The sequence below is a fragment of the Jaculus jaculus genome, chromosome 17, assembly GCF_020740685.1.
Source record: "Jaculus jaculus isolate mJacJac1 chromosome 17, mJacJac1.mat.Y.cur, whole genome shotgun sequence".
Classification (NCBI taxonomy): domain Eukaryota; kingdom Metazoa; phylum Chordata; class Mammalia; order Rodentia; family Dipodidae; genus Jaculus; species Jaculus jaculus.
Genome location: NC_059118.1, coordinates 24,382,377 through 24,401,019, shown reverse-complemented (window position 1 = coordinate 24,401,019; position 18,643 = coordinate 24,382,377). Strand labels below are relative to the sequence as shown.

Below are 18,643 nucleotides of genomic sequence, written 5' to 3'. Positions count from 1 at the left end.
AATGTGGTGACACACGCCTTTAATCCCAGCACTCAGGAGGCAGAGGTAGGAGGATTTCTGTGAGTTCGAGGCCACCCTGAGACTATGTACTGAACTCTAGGTCAGCCTGGGCTACAACAAGACCCTACGCCATGAACCACCACCCCCGCCGCTGCCGCCAAAAAGAAGAGGAGATCAAATGTTTAAGAAGACACCAAACAACATCAGTTTGAAAAGGCAACTTTTTTTTAAAAGCATGAATATGCACATGAAAACATACAGAGAATATTTTCAGTTTGTGTTTGTTCCACAGCAGTCTAGAGCAGGGGATGAAACAGGAGCTGATCAAGTAGCGTAAGGCAGCCTCGGAGCCCTCGGCCTCCCGCCCTGACACAGGGGCGTCTCAAGCCCACATCCCAGTGGCGCCCCTGGAGCACATGAGGCCCTCGTGGGGGTTCAGCACTGACAGGCGAGGGGGAGTATACCCAAGGTCAACACTGGAACTGTACCCCCACCTGAGACTTTACTAAGGACTAGAGGATGTGTTACCCATGACCACCAGGGACAACTGGAAATCAATTGGCTTCATCAATAAGCAGGCTTGGTTCCAGGAACAAGGGACCAAAGCAGAGAAGCAGAAGATGAGAAATGTTTTAAACAATAACCATGTTCTCATGATAATGTCCTCTGTGGGATCTCTTATCATGTCCCAGAGACCTCGACCCTAAATCACACACACACTAGAGGGAGGTGACATACCTTAACGAAGGGAAGGTAAGAGTTAAATACAAGGGCCTCCCTGAACAGGGAGCGCTAAACTGACCTGCCTAAGCTGGTGCCAAGAACAAGGAAACGTCGAGCACGTTCTGTACCCTTTCTTTAGCCACTGGAGACTCAGCCACACACATCCCCAGCTTGTGTTGGAGCCGCCCGGCCCCTCACGCAATCTTGGCCAGCCACTTCTCCAAGTCCTGGATGTCAGCAGAGCCACCCTCTCCTCGTCCACCCTTGGCACTACACTCAAGGAACTCCACTTTCAGGGGCAACTGGGAGAACTCAAATTCCTTGCCTTTCTTTCCCAGCTGAGCAGGAACGGAACTGGGACTGTCCAGTGAGCTGGGCGCGGCGGAGCGGGTAACTCGTAAGGTGTTACTGCGGAGCAAAGGGAAAAGGGTCAGAGGCGACATTCTTACAGAGGTGTTAAACCCCACGAGTTCCTGTGTACTTCAGCCCTCACTAAAGATGGACAAAGCCATCAGTGCAGCGCTTCAGGTGGCTGGCTGACCTTCACCTATTTAAACACATAGGTGAAAGGGGGAGGAGAGATCAACCTGACTTGGCATGATGCTATCAGCCACACCAGCTCACACTGGCATTCAGCCCAAGCCCTTTAGCCAATGACACCATTTGAAAATACAGTTTGTGGGCTGAGGGATGGCTTAGTGGTTAAGGCATTTGCCTGCAAAGCCAAAGGACCCAGGTTTGACTCCCCAGGACCCACGTAAGCCAGATGCCCAAGGGGGCGCACGCTTCTGGAGTTCGTTCACAATGGCAAGAGGCCCTAGCGCGACCATTCTCTCTCTCCCTCCCTGTCTCTCTGTCAAATAAATAAATAATAATAAATAAAAAAGATTTCAAAAATAACAGTTTGTAATATGTGCTTTGTATAAAAATGTAAATTTTGGAGAGGTAAGATTCACTAGCTTATTTTTATCTTGACTCTTTTTGGAACTGAGCTTTTAATAAAAACCTGCAAACCCCAGACTCTCAGATCTAATTTGACAACATTACACTGCTGTCCTTCCTCTAACGGGAAAACTTTTCCAATTTAAGGCGCTTTACTGCCACCTGCTGGCCCAGTGAAAGAGTGCAGCGGCGACACCAGGGCTCTGAAGCAGAGGAATTAAGGCTGCTCCCACCGCTCAGTTTTCCTTTAAGCTTTTCTTGCCTCTGTGTGGTTGCTTAAAAACTAGTAAACACCACACACAAAAAGAACTAAATAATTTTAAAAAACAAACTGACACAAAATTCCCTTGTGGTGAGGGGAAAGCTCCTGGGGGGACGCACAGTAGAGCCTTGTGGGCAGGGTGGTGAGCTCACAGACACACGTCTGTGCTCTCTAACTGGAGGAGTGTTTCTCTTTTATGTAAGAGATTTTGCCCATAAAAAAAAGCTTTTTTTGGGGGGGAGGGGGGTCTGAGGTAGGGTCTCACTCTAGCCCAGGCTGACCTGGAATTCACTATGTAGACTCAAACTCAAGGCGATCCTGCTACTTCTGCCTTCCAAGTGCTGGGATTAAAGGTGTGAGCCACCATGCCCGGCATAAAAAAGCTTTTTAGAAAAATGGGCAAAATATTCTATGTGCCACACTGTTTAAACAAGGCCATGTAAATATGTGTACATATGCAAACTTTGTTATTCAGAAGGCATGAAATGCTTCAAAGCTGATTAAGGCTGAATTCTCATAAACATATCAGACTAGAATTGCAAGCCTGGTGTGGTACTGCACGTCTGTAACACCAGACCTCGTACGGCCAAGGCAGGAGCACTGAAAGCCAACGTCAGCCTCAGCTACACAGCAAGACCCTGTCTCAAAAGAAACAAAAACACTAGACTCCTCATTTTAAAAAATTTAATTAATTAGTTAATTGAGAGAGAGGATGGGCACATCAGGGCTTCTTGCTGCTGCAAATGAACTCCAGGTGCAAGCACCCCTTTGTGCATCTGGCTGTATGTAGGTACTGGGAATTTAACCCAGGCCATCAGGTTTTGACAGCAAGCATCTTTAACCGCTGAGTGGTCTCCCCTTCCTCACCTCATTTAACAGTGGTAACCTTGACAGCTTTCCCACAGTTTCCCTGCTTTACAATAAGATCATTTCTTTCTGTGTTCATTTCTCTCACACCACTGCCAAAAGCAGTATGGTCACAGGGAGACTCAGGCCACCCCGCTGCTAAGAGAAGGCCTGCGTAAAGACAGGGCTCCCAGCAGCCACATCAAACCAGTGTGGTGGCACAGGCCTATAACCTTAATACTGGGGAGGCACAGACAGAGGACCCCGGGACTTGCTGACGAGCCAGCTTAACGGAATCAGTAAGAGACCCCGTGTCAGAACATAGGTGAACAGTAACTGAAGACACCCAGTGCTGACCTCTGGCCTCCACATACACATACACACACGTGCATTCACACCCACACACCACATACACATGCAAAAAAAAAAAAAAAAAAGACCCTGAAATACAATTATTTTAATAGCTTTTGTTACCCCTAACAATTCCCAGCAATAGCATCCTTTTACAAAAACCAAATCCAGGCTGGGGAGATGGCTGTGGGTCTGGGCTTGGATCTCCAGCACCACATAAAAATGCCAGGCACAGGGCTGGAGAGATGGCTTAGTGGTTAAGCGCTTGTCTGTGAAGAATAAGGACCCCGGTTCGAGGCTTGTTTCTCCAGGACCCACGTTAGCCAGATGTGCAAGGGGGCACATGCGTCTGGAGTTCATCTGCAGTGGCTGGAGGCCTTGACGCACCCATTCTCTCTCTCTCTCTCTGCCTCTTTCTTTCTCTGTCACTCTCAAATAAAAAAAAAATTTAAAAAAAAATGCCAGGCACAGTGACGGCGCCTGTAATCCAAGCACTGGAGAGGCTGAGAAAGTATTTCTAGGGACTGCTAAATCTAGTCTAACCCAATGAGCCCTAGGTTCTACTGAACCTTGTCTCATACAGTAAAGTGGGCAGTGACTGAGGACCCCCAATATCAACCTCCACACATGGAGAAACACTTACATGGACAAACAAGTGTGCCCGTACACATACATATACACGCACTCACACTATACACACAAAAATTTTAAAAAGACAGTTTGCAGTGGCAGGAGGCCCTGGTGTGTCCAATATTTTCCCTCTCTCTCAACAAAGATATCTTGTTTAAAAACGAAAAACCAAATCACCTAATTGTTCCACGTCCCTAGCTTGAGGCAAGCAATTTATACAGTTCCAAGAGGCAAAACATCAAGAGAATGGCAGGCAACTTCAGAAAGGACAGGCCTCACAGAAAACGATGGGCTGGGCCCAGCTGAACTGCTCTATAAATGTTTACCACACCTGTCTTTACTGCAGATTTTCCTTCTTCTTTTCTTTTCTTATTTTTTTACCTGCTTTCTAAAAATGTTACTACTGCAGGCCCCAGGGAGAAGGAGCTGCACTCCTTGAAGCTGATTCTCCTGGACTCCTTGTCCCGAGCACGGGGTCATCTCCTCCTGAGACAGCAGCTCCTGAGCAGGACCAGCATGTACCTCATGCACCGGTATCATTACATGAATTAAGAAGTCAGTCAGGGCTGGCGAGATGACTTAGCGCTTAAGGCGCTTGCCTGCAAAGTCTAAGGACCCAGGTACGATTCTCCAGGTCCCATGTAAGCCAGACACACAAAGTGGCGCATGCATCTGGAGTTCGTTTGCTGTGGCTGAAGACCCTGACACACCCATTCATTCTCTCTCTCTCCCCCTCTCTCTCTCTCTCTGTCTCTCTCCCTGTCTGAAATAAATTTAAGAAAAAATTTTAAGGAAATCACAGTAGGAAAAAATATTCTGAAAGTTGAACTTCCATATTTCCATATCACATCCTTTTCTTCAGGTAATAAAGGAAGTCCCAATACAACAGCAGTAAGAGCAGGTCAACTGTACACTATCGCTGATCAGAATTTTTCTGCTAAGTAGGCTTTCAGCTAGTTCTTACAAATTGGATACAATCCAGACACATGCTGGGTTCCTTAACAGTCAAAAGCTTATAAGCTCAATTTACAGGTGTTTAAACACTGAAAGCAGGATAATTAATATTACCAAGTACTTTGAAAACAAGATTAAGAAGCAACAAAAGTCACAGTTTTGTATATGCTTCCTAAACGTTCTTATTCTGCCAACAATAATTTCCAATGGCTTTAATTTTTTTATTTAATACTTTTTTTGTTTTGCTTTTGGGGTATTTTTTTTTTCCAAGGTAGGGTCTCAATCTAGCCCAGGCTGACCTGGAACTCACTATGTAGTCCCAGGCTGGCCTCAAATTCACAGTGATCCTCCTACCTCTGCCTCCCAAGTGCTGGGATTAAAGACATGCTCCACCACACACAGCTATATTTTTGTTTTTTTGAGACAAGCTCACTATGACCAGGCCTCAAACTCAGTCTTCTTGCCTCAACTGCCCGAGTACTGGAAACATGTGACTGCCCTACACCCAGCTTCCAGTGGCTTTAAAATCTATTATTTTCTTCAGCTTTTGCACCTGTGGGTTTCACAGTTGCCTCTGACCAGACACTTTCCTTCTCCGGAATAGCGCTGTACTGACCAGGGTGTTTTTATTTCTAAAACCTTTTGGTTCAGCAACAAAAGAGTAAGTAACAGTGGTCAAACGAAATGAGCTAATGGCTTCCTAAACTTTATACTTCCATGAAACTTCAAGGTATTGATAAACACCTTATTAATGTTTAAAGTTCCATTCATTCTTTTATAAATTACTGAACAAGCATATGCCATACTAATTGTTAGACTTTATACTAATTGTTAGACTTCCATAATCACATACAACCAAACAAAAAAAAGACGTGCATGCTGTGTGAACCGAGAGTTAAGCCTTTTAGCCCACGAGCCACCTCACTTACAGCTCTTCCTCTAGTCGTTGCTGAATTAATTTCGCTGACTTTGCCATTGCGCTATCTGCAAAGAAATCAAAAACTCTGCTGTAGTTAAACCAGGGTCTTCCCCATGACTTCTTGCACACAAAAAATTTCCTACCTAAATTATAATTTTCTTCCCCATTACTTTTGTAAAAGGGCTTTTATGACTAGTCCCATCAAAGTATTTTTTTTTGTTTTTACTTTAAAACTAAAAAGCATTATGTATACATATATATAAAGGTGCTAACAGTCCCTCTGCTGGCAAACCTTATTAAGAGCCTGTAAAGACTGGTGAAGAGGTAGGAGATGCAGACTTTGAGATGCTTTAATCCATTTGCTGGGAGGTAGCTCAGCGAGTAAGAGCACTTGCTATGTAAGCATGAGAGCCAAATAAGGCCTGAGGTCGCCCCCATGACCAACACAAAAAGCTGGGCATGGCCACTACTCTTGTAACCCCAGTCCTGTGGGGAGCGGAGACAGCAGAGTCACTGGGGCTCACTGGTCAGCCAGACTGACTGAAAACGGCAGCTCCAGGTTCAGTGAGAGGCTTCTCAAGGAAAGAAAGAGGACGAGTAAGAAAGAGGCTACCTGATATTCTCCTCTGGCCTCCACACACAATTGCACAAGGCATGCCATCTGCACACACATGTATACGCCACACACACATGCAAAACAATTTAGCCCTTTTAAGTTCATTACAATAACTAATCCAATCCTCAGCAGTAACTGAAGATGGCTGAGCTAATTCTGAACAGCAATAGTCTGTTCTCACAGCCAAAAAACAGGATGGCACCTTGCTTGTTGCAGGCTATTAGGAAGGACGGCGTGTTCTTCAGACCCATGCTGTCGATGAGGACTTGATAGAGAAACTCGGCCACGTCCTTCACCTCTCGCTGGAAAGCTGCACTGTCCACGACAAACACCACAGCCCTGAAGGGACAGAGGACAGAACAGGGCAGCAGTGTCTTGGAACTTCTCCAGTCTCAGCCCTGGTGACAAAACAGCTCAACCGTGGGTCTGTGTGCACACGGCCATACAGTACAAGCCTTTATGTAATGATAAGCTGTTGAATTAATTAGTGATGTTAAAAAGACACTTGAGACATATCCCACAGAACCATATGAAGAACACCAGGAATGAACCATGCCCACAGTGAGTCCACCAAGAACCAAGAGGAACATCATTTAAATGAAACCAGGTTTTTAAAAAAATAAACAGGGGGCTGGAGAGATAGCTTAGAGGTTAAGGCTTTGACTGGAAAGCCAAAGGATCCCGGTTCGATTCTCCAGGCCCCACGTACGCCAGATGCACAAGGGGGTGCATGCATCTGGAGTTCGTCTGCAGTGGCTGGAGGCCACTCACTCACTTGCGCGCGCACTCTCTCTCTCTCTGCCTCTTTCTCTCAAATAAATAAATAAAATATGTTTAAAAATAAATAAATAAACAGGGGCTAGAGAGAAGAGTCAGCAGTTAAGGCACTTGCCTGCAAAGCCTAAGGACTGAGCTTTGACTCCCCACTACCCACATAAGCCAGATGCACAAGGTGACGTATGTGTCTGAAGTTTGTCTGCAGTAGCTAGAAGCCCTGGCATGCCCATTCTCTCAAATAAATAAATTACACGTGTGTGTGTGCGCGTGTGTATACATATACATACATACATACATACATACATATATATATATATATATATATATATATTTTTTTTTTTTTTTGGTTTTTCAAGGTAGGGTCTCATTCTAGCACAGGCTAACCTGGAATTCACTGGGGTCTCAGGGTGGCCTCAAACTCATAGCAATCATCCTACCTCTGCCTCCCGAGTGCTGGGATTAAAGGCGTGCGCCACCATGCCTGGCAAAATATATTTCTACAAAAGAAAGACTAAAAGAGAATGTAACAGTTGAACCAAATCTTAACTAGACAAAAAAAATTAATAATAATAGAGGCACAGATGGCTGGGGGAAAATAGTTTGCTATTTTATAGCATAAATAGTATAGATACAGGAAAGTTAAAAATACAGGCCTTGAAGAGGCACACAGGGAGGGGCAAAGCAAGTCAGAGGGCAAAGGAGCGCAGCCTGTTGAGGGCAAGGCGGCCAGGCGGCCGCACACAGCCGGCACGGGCACGGGCACGGGCACCGCGGAGCGGCTGGGGGGCAGCAGCACCGAGGCTTCTCGCACGCACGCGCGGAGCAGAGGTCAAGGCCAGCGGCCAGAATGCCCGTCCCCGGTGCGGGAAGTGAGAATGCAGAGACAGGCCCACGTAAAGAGATGGTGGTGGTAACTTTCCAGAACAGAAGAGAGATGTGGACTGAGTGCCTGGGACAGCACACTGAAATTCTACACGTGGTAAAGACAAACGTGCCCTGGACAGGCAGAAGCGGGCAGATCTGTGACCGTGAAACGACAGTTAGAATGGCATCAGCGCTGGCCTCTACCACAGCCCATGAGTGAAGTCAGGTGCTGCGCGTTCTGTGTGACCATGGAAACAGCCCCACCCAGTACCTCACTGTCATCCAAAGTCAAGAGCAATACAAGGGAGAAGTTCTAGAAACCAAACCACAGCAGGGAGAGGGGGGTGACAAGATAAGCTACTATAGAAAAACTGCAAAGGCTGACTGAATCACCAGAAGGAAACCAATTTCTTTCTCTGTCATGAAGGAATCTCTACATTAAAATTCAAGTTTGAAATAAAGACAGCTTCATGTTAAAGAGAGTAATTTTGCTACTATTCACCCTCTCTGGAAACACTTCAAGAACATACACGAAGAAAAACAGAACCTGAACGGAACAGAATGCAAGAATTCAGCAAAGGGTACTCAAGAAATCCTAAATATCTGGTATGTCTAAATGACGACTGGATACAAGGAAAAATCAGCCATTGCTGGAGATTAGAAAGGAGCATACGTAAAGTAACAGGAAGGTGTGAGGAAGCGCGATGTTAAAGCTTTTAAGGTTCAGGAAAAGAAAACTAGAATTGACTTTAAACTATGGTGTAGTATTAAAATGGGGTTGGAAGGGTTCCAAAAAGAGTAGAAATAATATACTTTTGGGCTTGAGGGATGGCTCAGCAGTTAAGACATTTGCCTGCAAAGCCAAAGGACCTAGGTTCAATTCCCCAGGACCCACATTAGCCAAATGCACAAGAGGGTACACATGTCTGGAGTTCACTTGCAGTGGTTGGAGGCCCTGGTGTGCCCATTCTCTCTGTCTCCCTCTTTCTCTGACAAACAAATAAATAAAAATAAAAATATTTTTTAAAAGCTGGGCGTGGTGGTGCATGCCTTTAATCCCAGCACTTGAGAGGCAGAGGTAGGAGAATCGCTGAGTTCGAAGCCACCCTGACACTACCTAGGGAATTCCAGGTCAGCCTGAACTAGAGTGAAACCCTACCTCAAAAAACCAAAATAAATAAATAAATAATATAATATACTTTCAAATGCATAAACAGGGAAAGTACAAGCCAACAGGACTAAGCAAATGTCACATACTAATATAGTAAATGTATTCTCAATATGCATTTTTGTGAATAAGGTTTCTTCGAACTTGGTTTTATCTTCATTTTTTAAAAAAATATTCTATGTATCTAAAACTGACTTGGATCAGAGTGCTATTATACTGCAAACTGTAAAATATTTACAATTTTCAACAGATATACAAAGGGCTGGAGAGATTGCTTAGTGGTTAAGGCACTTGCCTGCAAAGCCAAAGGACCATGGTTTGATTCCCCAGGACCCTTGTAGGCCAGATGCACAAAGTGGCACATGCATCTGGAATTTGTTTGCAGCAGCTGCAGGTCTTGGCCCGCCCAATCTCTCATATTCTCTCTCTCTCAAATAAATAAATAAAATAAAATGGTTTTTGAGACAGGCTTGGTCTATGTAGCTAGCCAGGGCAGGTCTTGAACTTGAGACCCTCCTGCCCTGGCTTTTAAAGTAGCTGCCACAGTGCTCTGCAGGGAGAAGAAATTAATGGGAAATGAGCACCCACCCTATTATGGCCAAGTTTGCCATTTCTAGATATGTCTCAGTTGTCTGAGAAATAAAATTCACATTCTCACCTGTCACAAACTGCTCATTGCCTTCCTGCAGAAAAAGTAGTAACAAAATCCAGACTAGACAAGCTCAACAACAAGGCAGCTAAGACGTCATCAATCACAAACACACTACTGCTTTAGGCACCACCGAGAAAGAGAAAATACTGCCAGTTAAACTACTGTGATATCAACCTAGAATGCATTCCAAGTTCAGATATAAAAATATGTCTTCAAATCGCTGGAATATGAGCTTCCTCTTCAGTTTATTTATTTATTTGAGAGAGAGAGACAGACAGACAGACAGAAAATTGGCACACCAGGGCGTCAGCCACTGCACTCGAATTCCAGACACTTGAGCCACCTAGTGGGAATGTGCAACCTTGCACTTGCCTCACCTTTGTATGGCTGGCTTACATGGGATCTGGACAATAGAACATTGAGTCCTTAGGCTTCACAGGCCTTAACTGCTAAGCCATCTCTCCAGCCCTCCTTTTCGATTTTTAATCAGTGTTAGAGATCAAACATGAAAAAAAAAAAACAACACTTAAAACTGGAGCATAAGAGTTTTAGGAAGGAATATGAGAGTCAATGTCATGAAGGCTGATACTAAAAACATTGTTATTTTCAGTTAGGCATAAATTTAAGGTAATAAATGACACAAAATCTGGCCAGTCTTTGAAAGCAAGTGTCTTTAACCACTGAGCTATCTTCCTAGCCCAACAAGACCCTTTCTTAAAACAGTAACAAAAACACACTTATAATTTTGGAGGTTAGTAAGTTCTAGGATACATGCCAGTCTTAAAATTCCTTTTCCAGATTTCAATATTCCTAACATGTCACTAAGTTCATCTTCAGAGTAAATGTGAAATTTAATAAAAATGCTAATAAGAAGTAGCATTTCCTGAACAATCTGAGGATCATCCCTTAAGCATTATCTCATAAATTCTCATAATCCTGGCAAAGCTGGGCTTGCAACCTGAAAATGGCTGACCCCAAAGTCTGTAGTCTTTCCTCTTCAGGACAACACAGTGCCAGACTCCCTCCACAGCCAACAGCATGAGTGGTCACCATACATGGTACAGAGTTCACCTAACCCATCACTTCCTTCTACTTACCTGGCTGAAGACTTAAAGCGATCTAGGAACTGAAGCCTCAAGCTCTCATGTCCCGGGAGGTCAATCAAAGTCAGGCTGTTTCCCTGAGGATGGCAGCAACACGTAAATTAACATTTCAGCCCAGTTCCACATTCCTAAGACCAATCTTTACTATCCAATTGTGGTTATCACAATGGTGCTAAATTAGCAAATTAAAAAAAAAAAAAAACTGAGCTGGAGAGATGGCTTAGTATTTAAGACACTTGCCTGAGAATCCTAAGGAGCCAGGTTCAATTCCCCAGTACCCATGTAAGCCAGATGCACATGGTGGCCCATACACCTGGAGTTTGTGTGCAATGGCTAGAGGCCGTGGGGTGCCCATTCTCTGTGTGTGTCTTCCTCTTTCTCTCTCTCAAATAAATTAATAAAAATAAGATATCTTAAAATTTACTATAATTAAGTCAAACAAACGTTTTTGGAGCTCTGGCTGCGACACGGCTGTAGACTGCTTGCAGAGCGCGTGGCGGGCCTGCCGCCCACAAGTAACTATCTGTCCACGAGACTCACCACCTCCTCGTCGTGGCTCTGCCACAACTTCATACCAATTCTTGATCCCCTAGGGAACGCACCCGTCATGCACCCTTGTGGGGCCCATTCACTATTCTAGATCTTCACCCTTGGACTTATGTGTAATGTACAGGGCAAAACCCTCACCAATTATTTCTTATCTATGGATGTGACCCTGGCTTTGGAAGGCTTGACAGCTCCGAGGGGCTCCTTATGACCTCTCACGGGCCTACGCCGCCCTCTGCAGACAAACACGTCTACTGCTGGCTGTTCTGAGTACTGGCAGCGCAGCCCCCATGCTGGGACCCACTGCTCCATTTCAGAAGTGGCACTCGCAGTGAATCAGAGCTCGGAAGACAGAACTAGGTGCATCACTAAGAGTCGAGATCCAGCACTAAGGGTGGACAGGGAATGGTGAGAAGGGAGGGATGCTCTATATATTCAACAGAAATACAAGTACAAGCCATATATGTGATTTAAAATTTTCTAGTTATCACATTGAAACAGTAAAGTTAATTTTAATACCCAAAATACATGTAAAATTCCCAGAGATATTATTCATGCTTTACATTCCTATCTTTTCATACGAGGTCTTTAACATCTGGCAGATACTTAACATTTAACAGCACCGCTTAGCTTGGACTAGTCAGATTCCAGGTGCTCAGTAACCACACCGGGCCGTGGCCACTTGAACTGGAGATACAGATCAAAAGGATATCACAGACCCGGGGCTGAGGATGGAGCGCGGTGGTACAGCTCTTGCTTGCTACGCACAAAGCCCCGGGTTTAATCCCCAGCAACATCAAGCATCAATCAGAAACAAATCTGGTAGAGACCCCCCCAAAATTAATGATGTCCTATATGCAAAACTTTAACATCAAACTACTGAGAAGTTTAAAAAGGTGGGCCAACGAAGGGAGTAATGTTACATGTCTATAATTGTGGGTGTGAACTGGGTGTCCCCCATAAACTCATGTGTTCTGAATGCTGGGTCCCCAGCTGGTGGCAATTTGGGAACTGGAGCCTTGTTAGAGGAAGTGTGTTGCTGAGGATGGACTTGCGGGTGTTTTAGCAAGCTTCCCTTCCTAGCGTCAGGCACTTTCCTGCTGCTGTTGTCCACCTGAGGTGGACCAGGAAGTGATGTCCAGCCTCTGCTCATGCCATGTTTTCCCCTGTCATTGAGCTTCCCTTCAAGTCTGTAGCCAAAATAAACAAATTTTCCCCCATCAGCTACTTTGGTCTATAGTTTTACTCAGCAAGAAGGTAGCTGCAACAATAATCCCAGAAACTGGGAGACTAAGCAGGAGGACCACCCATTCCAGCCAGTCTACACCACACAGTGAGCCTGGAAAAAGAAGAAAAAACTTCTAGACTACAAAAGTGTCATCACTAAAAAGAATAAAATAAAATAAGTGCTCTAACAGTTGTATGGCTGTCCTTTTGTCTTTGCTTAGTGTTTAATTCCGAAGGCAGCAGAAAGAGAAAGGACAACGTCTCTGAGAGTCTAATGCACCTATCATCTTTGTTTCCACTCCTCCAACTGTCCATTGAACCCTCACCCCACTTCTCACCAAAGCTCATTAAGCCTTGTAATTGGCTTGGCAGTTACCGTCTACATTCTGGAGCTATGTGCGTACGTAACGAGTCACTCCTATGATTCGCTATGGGTACTGCTAAAACGTATTCAAATATGTGCTTGAAGACTCCCGTCACGTGGATCCGGATAAGAGTATACTAAGTGAGGTCATCCAGGCTCAGAAAGCTAAGCACTACAGCTTTGCTCACATGTGGACCCTAGCTTCAAATGTTTAGATTTGTATGTGAGTTGGAGCAAAAGTCAGTAGTAGAAGCCAGGAAGCTGGAAGGGGGGCATTAGGGGAGGGCCTAAGGAGAGGATATAGCAGATCTGCAAACAGTGGTAGGACGCTGAGGGGTAGAATGGCCGAAGTGGAGTCGGGGAGGGGATGGAGGAAAAGAGTGCTGGGAGAAGGGATAATAAAATCTAAGTTATGAATGAGCCATTTGGAAAACTACTTTGTTAGCTAATAATATATGGTTTTGTTTTGGAAAAAAAAAAAAAAAGCATTTGGGCAGAAATATCCTGTGAGGGTGGATAATGTTGTGCCCAGAAGCCATAAATGGTTATTAGAAAACTTTCAAGGCCGGGGGGGGATACCTTCTAGTGAATTGTTGGCCAGGGAGGTCACTGGTGCCCCCACAATATTACAGGCTATTGCCAAAGTTCTTGGTTGCCTGCCCACACTAGATGATAAGACCCAATCAAAGACTCCACATGCTTGGGCTGCGGTTCACTGAGAAATCAAGCTGGAGCTGAGCTGGAAGCTTCCTCCCTCTTAACTGTCAGGATGCTGCAAAAAGCGCAGCAGCACCCAGCCTTTGGGAGAAGAAAAGTCGTCAATGGTCTTAACCAGCAGTGGACCCTGCAAGATGACCAGCAAGGGCAAATGTACTAACTAGTGCAATGGTGGCATGTCTATGGGGGAAACAAGCCGCTCTCTGACTGAAGTACATACATGGTACTAAAGACCGAGTCAAATGCCTATGGCTGGCCGCATGTGGTGGCGCACGCCTTTAATCCCAGCACTTGGGAGACAGAGGTAGGAGGATTATCATGAGTTCGAGGCCACCCTGAGACTACATAGTGAATTCCAGGTCAGCATGAGCTACAATGAAACCCTACCTTGAAAAACAAACAAACAAACAAAAAAGCCTATGGTTGGGAAGGTCATAAGCTACTACTGCTATCTAGCTAAGTGGATATATCAGTCTCACCATACTGTCTTCTAAACACTTATGTTTAGGCCTAAATAAATGAAACTCTCACTTGTTAGAGAAACTTCTCTTTTCTAAAATGGTAGTGACCACTGGGGTGATTCAAAACTCATCAATGTGCTGACAGGAACTGACAGTGGAATATTTAGCACTAAATGAGACATTTATATCATACTCTCCAAGGCTCAGAGACCATTGTGGAAGAGGTGGCAGAAAAAAAAATGTAAGAGCCAAAGGAAGGGAAGGACGGTTTACGCTACTGTCTCCTTGACATAAAGTAGTCTAGATAGTCATGGCCTCATGGCTGATGCTACCTGTATAGGACCTCTACAATAGAAGGCAAAGAAATGTCATCATGAAAATAGAAGAGACTAGGTGGAGAGAAGGGATTCAGGGGAATGGGGATTTGGGAGTGAGAAAAGAAAGGGCAGAGGTACGGGATTACAATCATGGTATATTGTCTATATTTATGGAAGTTGTCAATAAAAAGTTTAAAAAGAGAATTCATAACAAAGTTGAAAAGATAAAGAAACTAAAAAGAATAAAACATGATGCAACATTGTACACAAGATAGAACAAAGGACTTAGGAATGATCAAATCTGCTAACTGGATCATTTAGAATAGAATTTGTTCTGCAGAATTTCTTCATAAAACTAACTTACAATCCTCAGATTATTCCAGTTGAGAAAAGCCCTTTCCTAACATACCACAGTGAGGCAGAGAACCATGAACACTCCACAAATCTCTTACCCTGTTATTGTTGACTTTGTATACAGCTGAACTGTCCGTTATGGAAGTCTGAGTGTCTCTGTAATGGCCTGTTAGCAACTGTAAAAAGAAAATAATAATAAGATGGGAGAGATCAGAGTATATCAGAGTATAGTAATAGTAAATGTAACTTGAATAAGGTTCTGGCTTTTCCAGCAATAGCTGAAAAGGATCATGTTGAGTTTTGTTTTTTTCAGCCTATAGAAAAATCCAATTAATCACAAACTTCTTACACACACACACACACACACACACACACACACACACACAGAGGTACAATCAGTCCTGGGGATCTAACCCAGAACCTTTGACTCATTTCCAAAGCAACTATACCACAAATTACATTCTCAGCACAATATTACTTTCAACCCATGATTAATGGCCAAAGTTACTGACCTGTAAACATTTTTAACCATCAAAAATTATCCAAGATTGTGTTTCTTTAAAGGAAGAAAAATAATTTTTACTCTCCAAAGGAAGTAGAAAAAAGAAAAAAAAAATCTCCTATTCTCCACAGTAAAATACATGCTCAATTAATAATAACTATTTGTGAAAAGCCTAACTAGCCTAAACTGTCAAAGAAGAATTATCGTTTTGGGTTTTTTTTTTTTTTGGTTTTTCAAGGTAGGGTCTCTCTCCAGCCCAGGCTGACCTGGAATTCACTATGTAGTCTCAGGCTGCCTCATATTCACAGTGATCCTCCCATCTCTGCCTCCCAAGTACTGGGATTAAGGGTGTGCGCCACCACACCCAGCATGAATTACCTTTTAACATAATGTCTGTGACAGTCGGGCTAGTAATTTAGAACTGGCTATGCTGGAGCTTCTGATACCACAGGAATCTGCAAAAATTACTGGGCTTTCTTTATTCCTTTATTGTTTAGACGTCATAAAAATATGAAGAAAGGTTAATAATATAGTTTAAACTTTAAGATGTGCCAAGTTGCCAGGCGTAGTGGCACACGCCTTTAATTCTATTACTCGGGAGGAAGAGGTAGGAGGATCACCATGAGTTTGAGGCCACCCCGAGACAACCCAGTGAATTCCAGTCAGCCTGGGCTCAGAACAAGACTCTAGCTCGAAAAGCCAAAACATAAAAAATAAAAACAACCAATACTCCTGCCACTAATGACACTTGACATCTAATGACATTCGTGACATTTAATGACAGTGGATTTATTAGGTAATCAACCAGCAAACTGGGATGTAACTGCATTTGTTAAGTCATGTTCCAACTGCAACCATAGTGTGGCAACGAGTGTTCTATAAGAACCAATAGGCTATGTAGAATTTACAGCACATTTTACAATGAGTGGCATATATTGTTTTTAAAGGTTTTTAATTTTGGAGCATTTTAGCTTCCAGATTAGGAATGATAAAACTGGCAAAAATGTATACAAATCTTCCAAAATTTAAAACTACTCTGAAACTTAAAAAAAAAAAAAAAAAAGTCTTTGACAAACTCTCAGTAAGTTTTATTATCCAACAAATTATGAACTACCTGGCCAGCGGTGGCTTCCATTGTCAACTGCTCTGACATCCTTAGTCAGAGAACAAGAACATAAAGAAAAACTTGATCAAGGCAAAATGTTGGTACCTGGGAAGGTGAAAGAAAGAAAAGAAGGAAGAACGAGATAGGAAGGGAAAGGGGGAGGGAGACAAAGAGTTGTCCAAAAAAAGCTATACATTTTTAGTTTATAGGTTTTCTTTTTTTAGCCTTTTTGTCTAAGAGTTAACTCCCAAACTTGCTAACACGAGTTTCTTTTAACAAACCACGAGACTGCAGGAATGCTAGGATGCCCTGCACTCCCTGTTAACTTGAACAGAGGTGGAAATTACAGCACTTACCCTGACAAACAGCAGTGTTTTCCCAGAGTCGCAAAGGCCAACAAACAGAACAGCTCTCTGGCTGCTCTTTCTGCTCCAGACGAATCTCCAGAACACTGCGGAGAAGAGAAAAACCACCAAAATTAGGCCTTAATCATCACAAGCATTAACAGGCATCTGCGACAGAAAAAGAAAGAAAAAAACCCACCGCATTCACCTAGACATATGGTCATCATCACCATTATAATCGACATTATTGCTCTAGAGTTAAGAACTGAGTGTCTGCCACTACCATCAGCTTTTCCGTGTCTGTACCAGCCACCCCTAGCACCCCACCACCACCAACCCGATGGTGACATCTTAGGGTGCATACCCAGCACCCACCCTTAACCCTGGGCTTCAAGACCCTCGGAGCCTGGCCAAGAGGATGGAAGCGGAGGTCCCGCGCGCTTCCAGGACTACAGGGGTGCATGAAAGGTGGCCCCCGTCCCAAGAACCAGGTCACCCCGGGGGTCGTCCCGGATCCCCCTTTAACGCAGCGCTCCTGCCGCCCATGTGCACTGGAAGATGGGCGGTGCTCACCTTCCAGAAGTCCCCAAAGAGCCCCGGGCCTGCATGAGCGCACCCAAGCCGGGACCCCAGCGCGCCTGCCGACCCCCGGCCGCCCGCCTCTTTACCGAGCGTCAGCAGCACCGCGAGGAGCGCCACCACCACGGACACGAACGTCGGGTCCTTCTGCTGCAGCTCCTGTCGCAAGGAGTCCAGGTAGGGCTGGAAGCTGCCCCCGGCACCGCTGACGTCCCCCACTCGCCGGGAGTCCATGGAAGCCATGGATGAGGCTCGTGGTTTCAGCGGCCGCAAAAGCGACGTGGCCCTGGGCTCTGCGCAGGCGCGGGACGCGGAGCATCACGGGAATCGTAGTTCTTCAGCTGTATTCCCGCCTTTGGGGACGGGTTGGTGGGGGGGGGGGTTGCGCGTGCCTGATGGGAGTTGTAGTTTTCTGGCTTCTACAGAGTATAAAAGCAGAATGGTAATTCTGCTAGGAACACCCTCATTTTTTGTTTTCTTTCTTTTTATTTGCTTTTTTTTTTGAGGTAGGGTCTCAGTCTAGCCCAAGTTGACCTGGAATTCACTCTGTATTCTCAGGGTGGCCTCGAACTCACAGAGATCCTCCTACCTCTGCCTCCCGAGTGCTGGGATTAAAGGCGCGCGCCCGGCTTTTTTTTTTTTTTTTTTGTTTGTTTGTTTAGATGTGTGTTGTTGCCTTCTTTATGGATGTTGAAAGAACAATGAAATAAGTAAAACGCATGGACTTCGAAGTTTTCACAAAGGATTTCCAGTCTGCCTGTATGTGAGATGAGACTTGTAAGATCTATGAAAACTCACTATAATATGGCAAAAGATATGACGGACGAATGGATGGTGCGATGTGAAAATGTATTGAGGTAGGCCATTGTGAGCTCAGAGAAACGCTGATGGAGACTAGAACTGAAGTCTGAAGAATGAATTAGCCTGTGCAGACAGTTAACATGAACAGAAAGCAAACAGTTCTTATGAGTTCAAGAACTCACAGGGAAACACAGTCATTCATTGTCCCTGCGTTGTACACACAGCGTGGCAAACTCAAATGATTGCATTCAAGGAAGCAGCCAGGAAGATTGCCTATCAAGAGAGGGTTGGGGGGCTGTGGAAACTGTAGTGATCATCACGGCTCCAAGGAGGCAGCCAGGTGGGAAGCAGGTGGTGCAGCGTGAGACCTGAGGGCCCGGTTCTTGGCAGATTTTTATGGAATTTTTTTTCCACGTGTAAAATTTCAGCAGATAATTGAAAAATACTCAAGCAGTTGTGACCCAATTGCAACACATCTACAGGTCAGAAAGTGACCGGCCTCCAAGTGAGGCAGGTTTC

The 18,643-nt window shown here is 44.5% G+C and overlaps 1 protein-coding gene across 1 annotated transcript; it reads right to left on the bottom strand.

Annotated features, from left to right (window-relative positions):
• Nucleotides 1–203: 203 nt before the first annotated feature.
• Nucleotides 204–17,611, bottom strand: Srprb (SRP receptor subunit beta). The gene is made up of 7 exons (XM_004664335.2): nt 17,413–17,611; nt 16,757–16,851; nt 14,892–14,969; nt 10,802–10,884; nt 6,446–6,582; nt 5,638–5,692; nt 204–1,131 (listed from the first exon to the last, which is right to left on the bottom strand). Exons 1-7 carry the CDS (start codon nt 17,564–17,566, stop codon nt 918–920), a joined length of 816 nt encoding a protein of 271 aa, XP_004664392.1. The 5' UTR covers nt 17,567–17,611; the 3' UTR covers nt 204–917.
• Nucleotides 17,612–18,643: the final 1,032 nt, after the last annotated feature.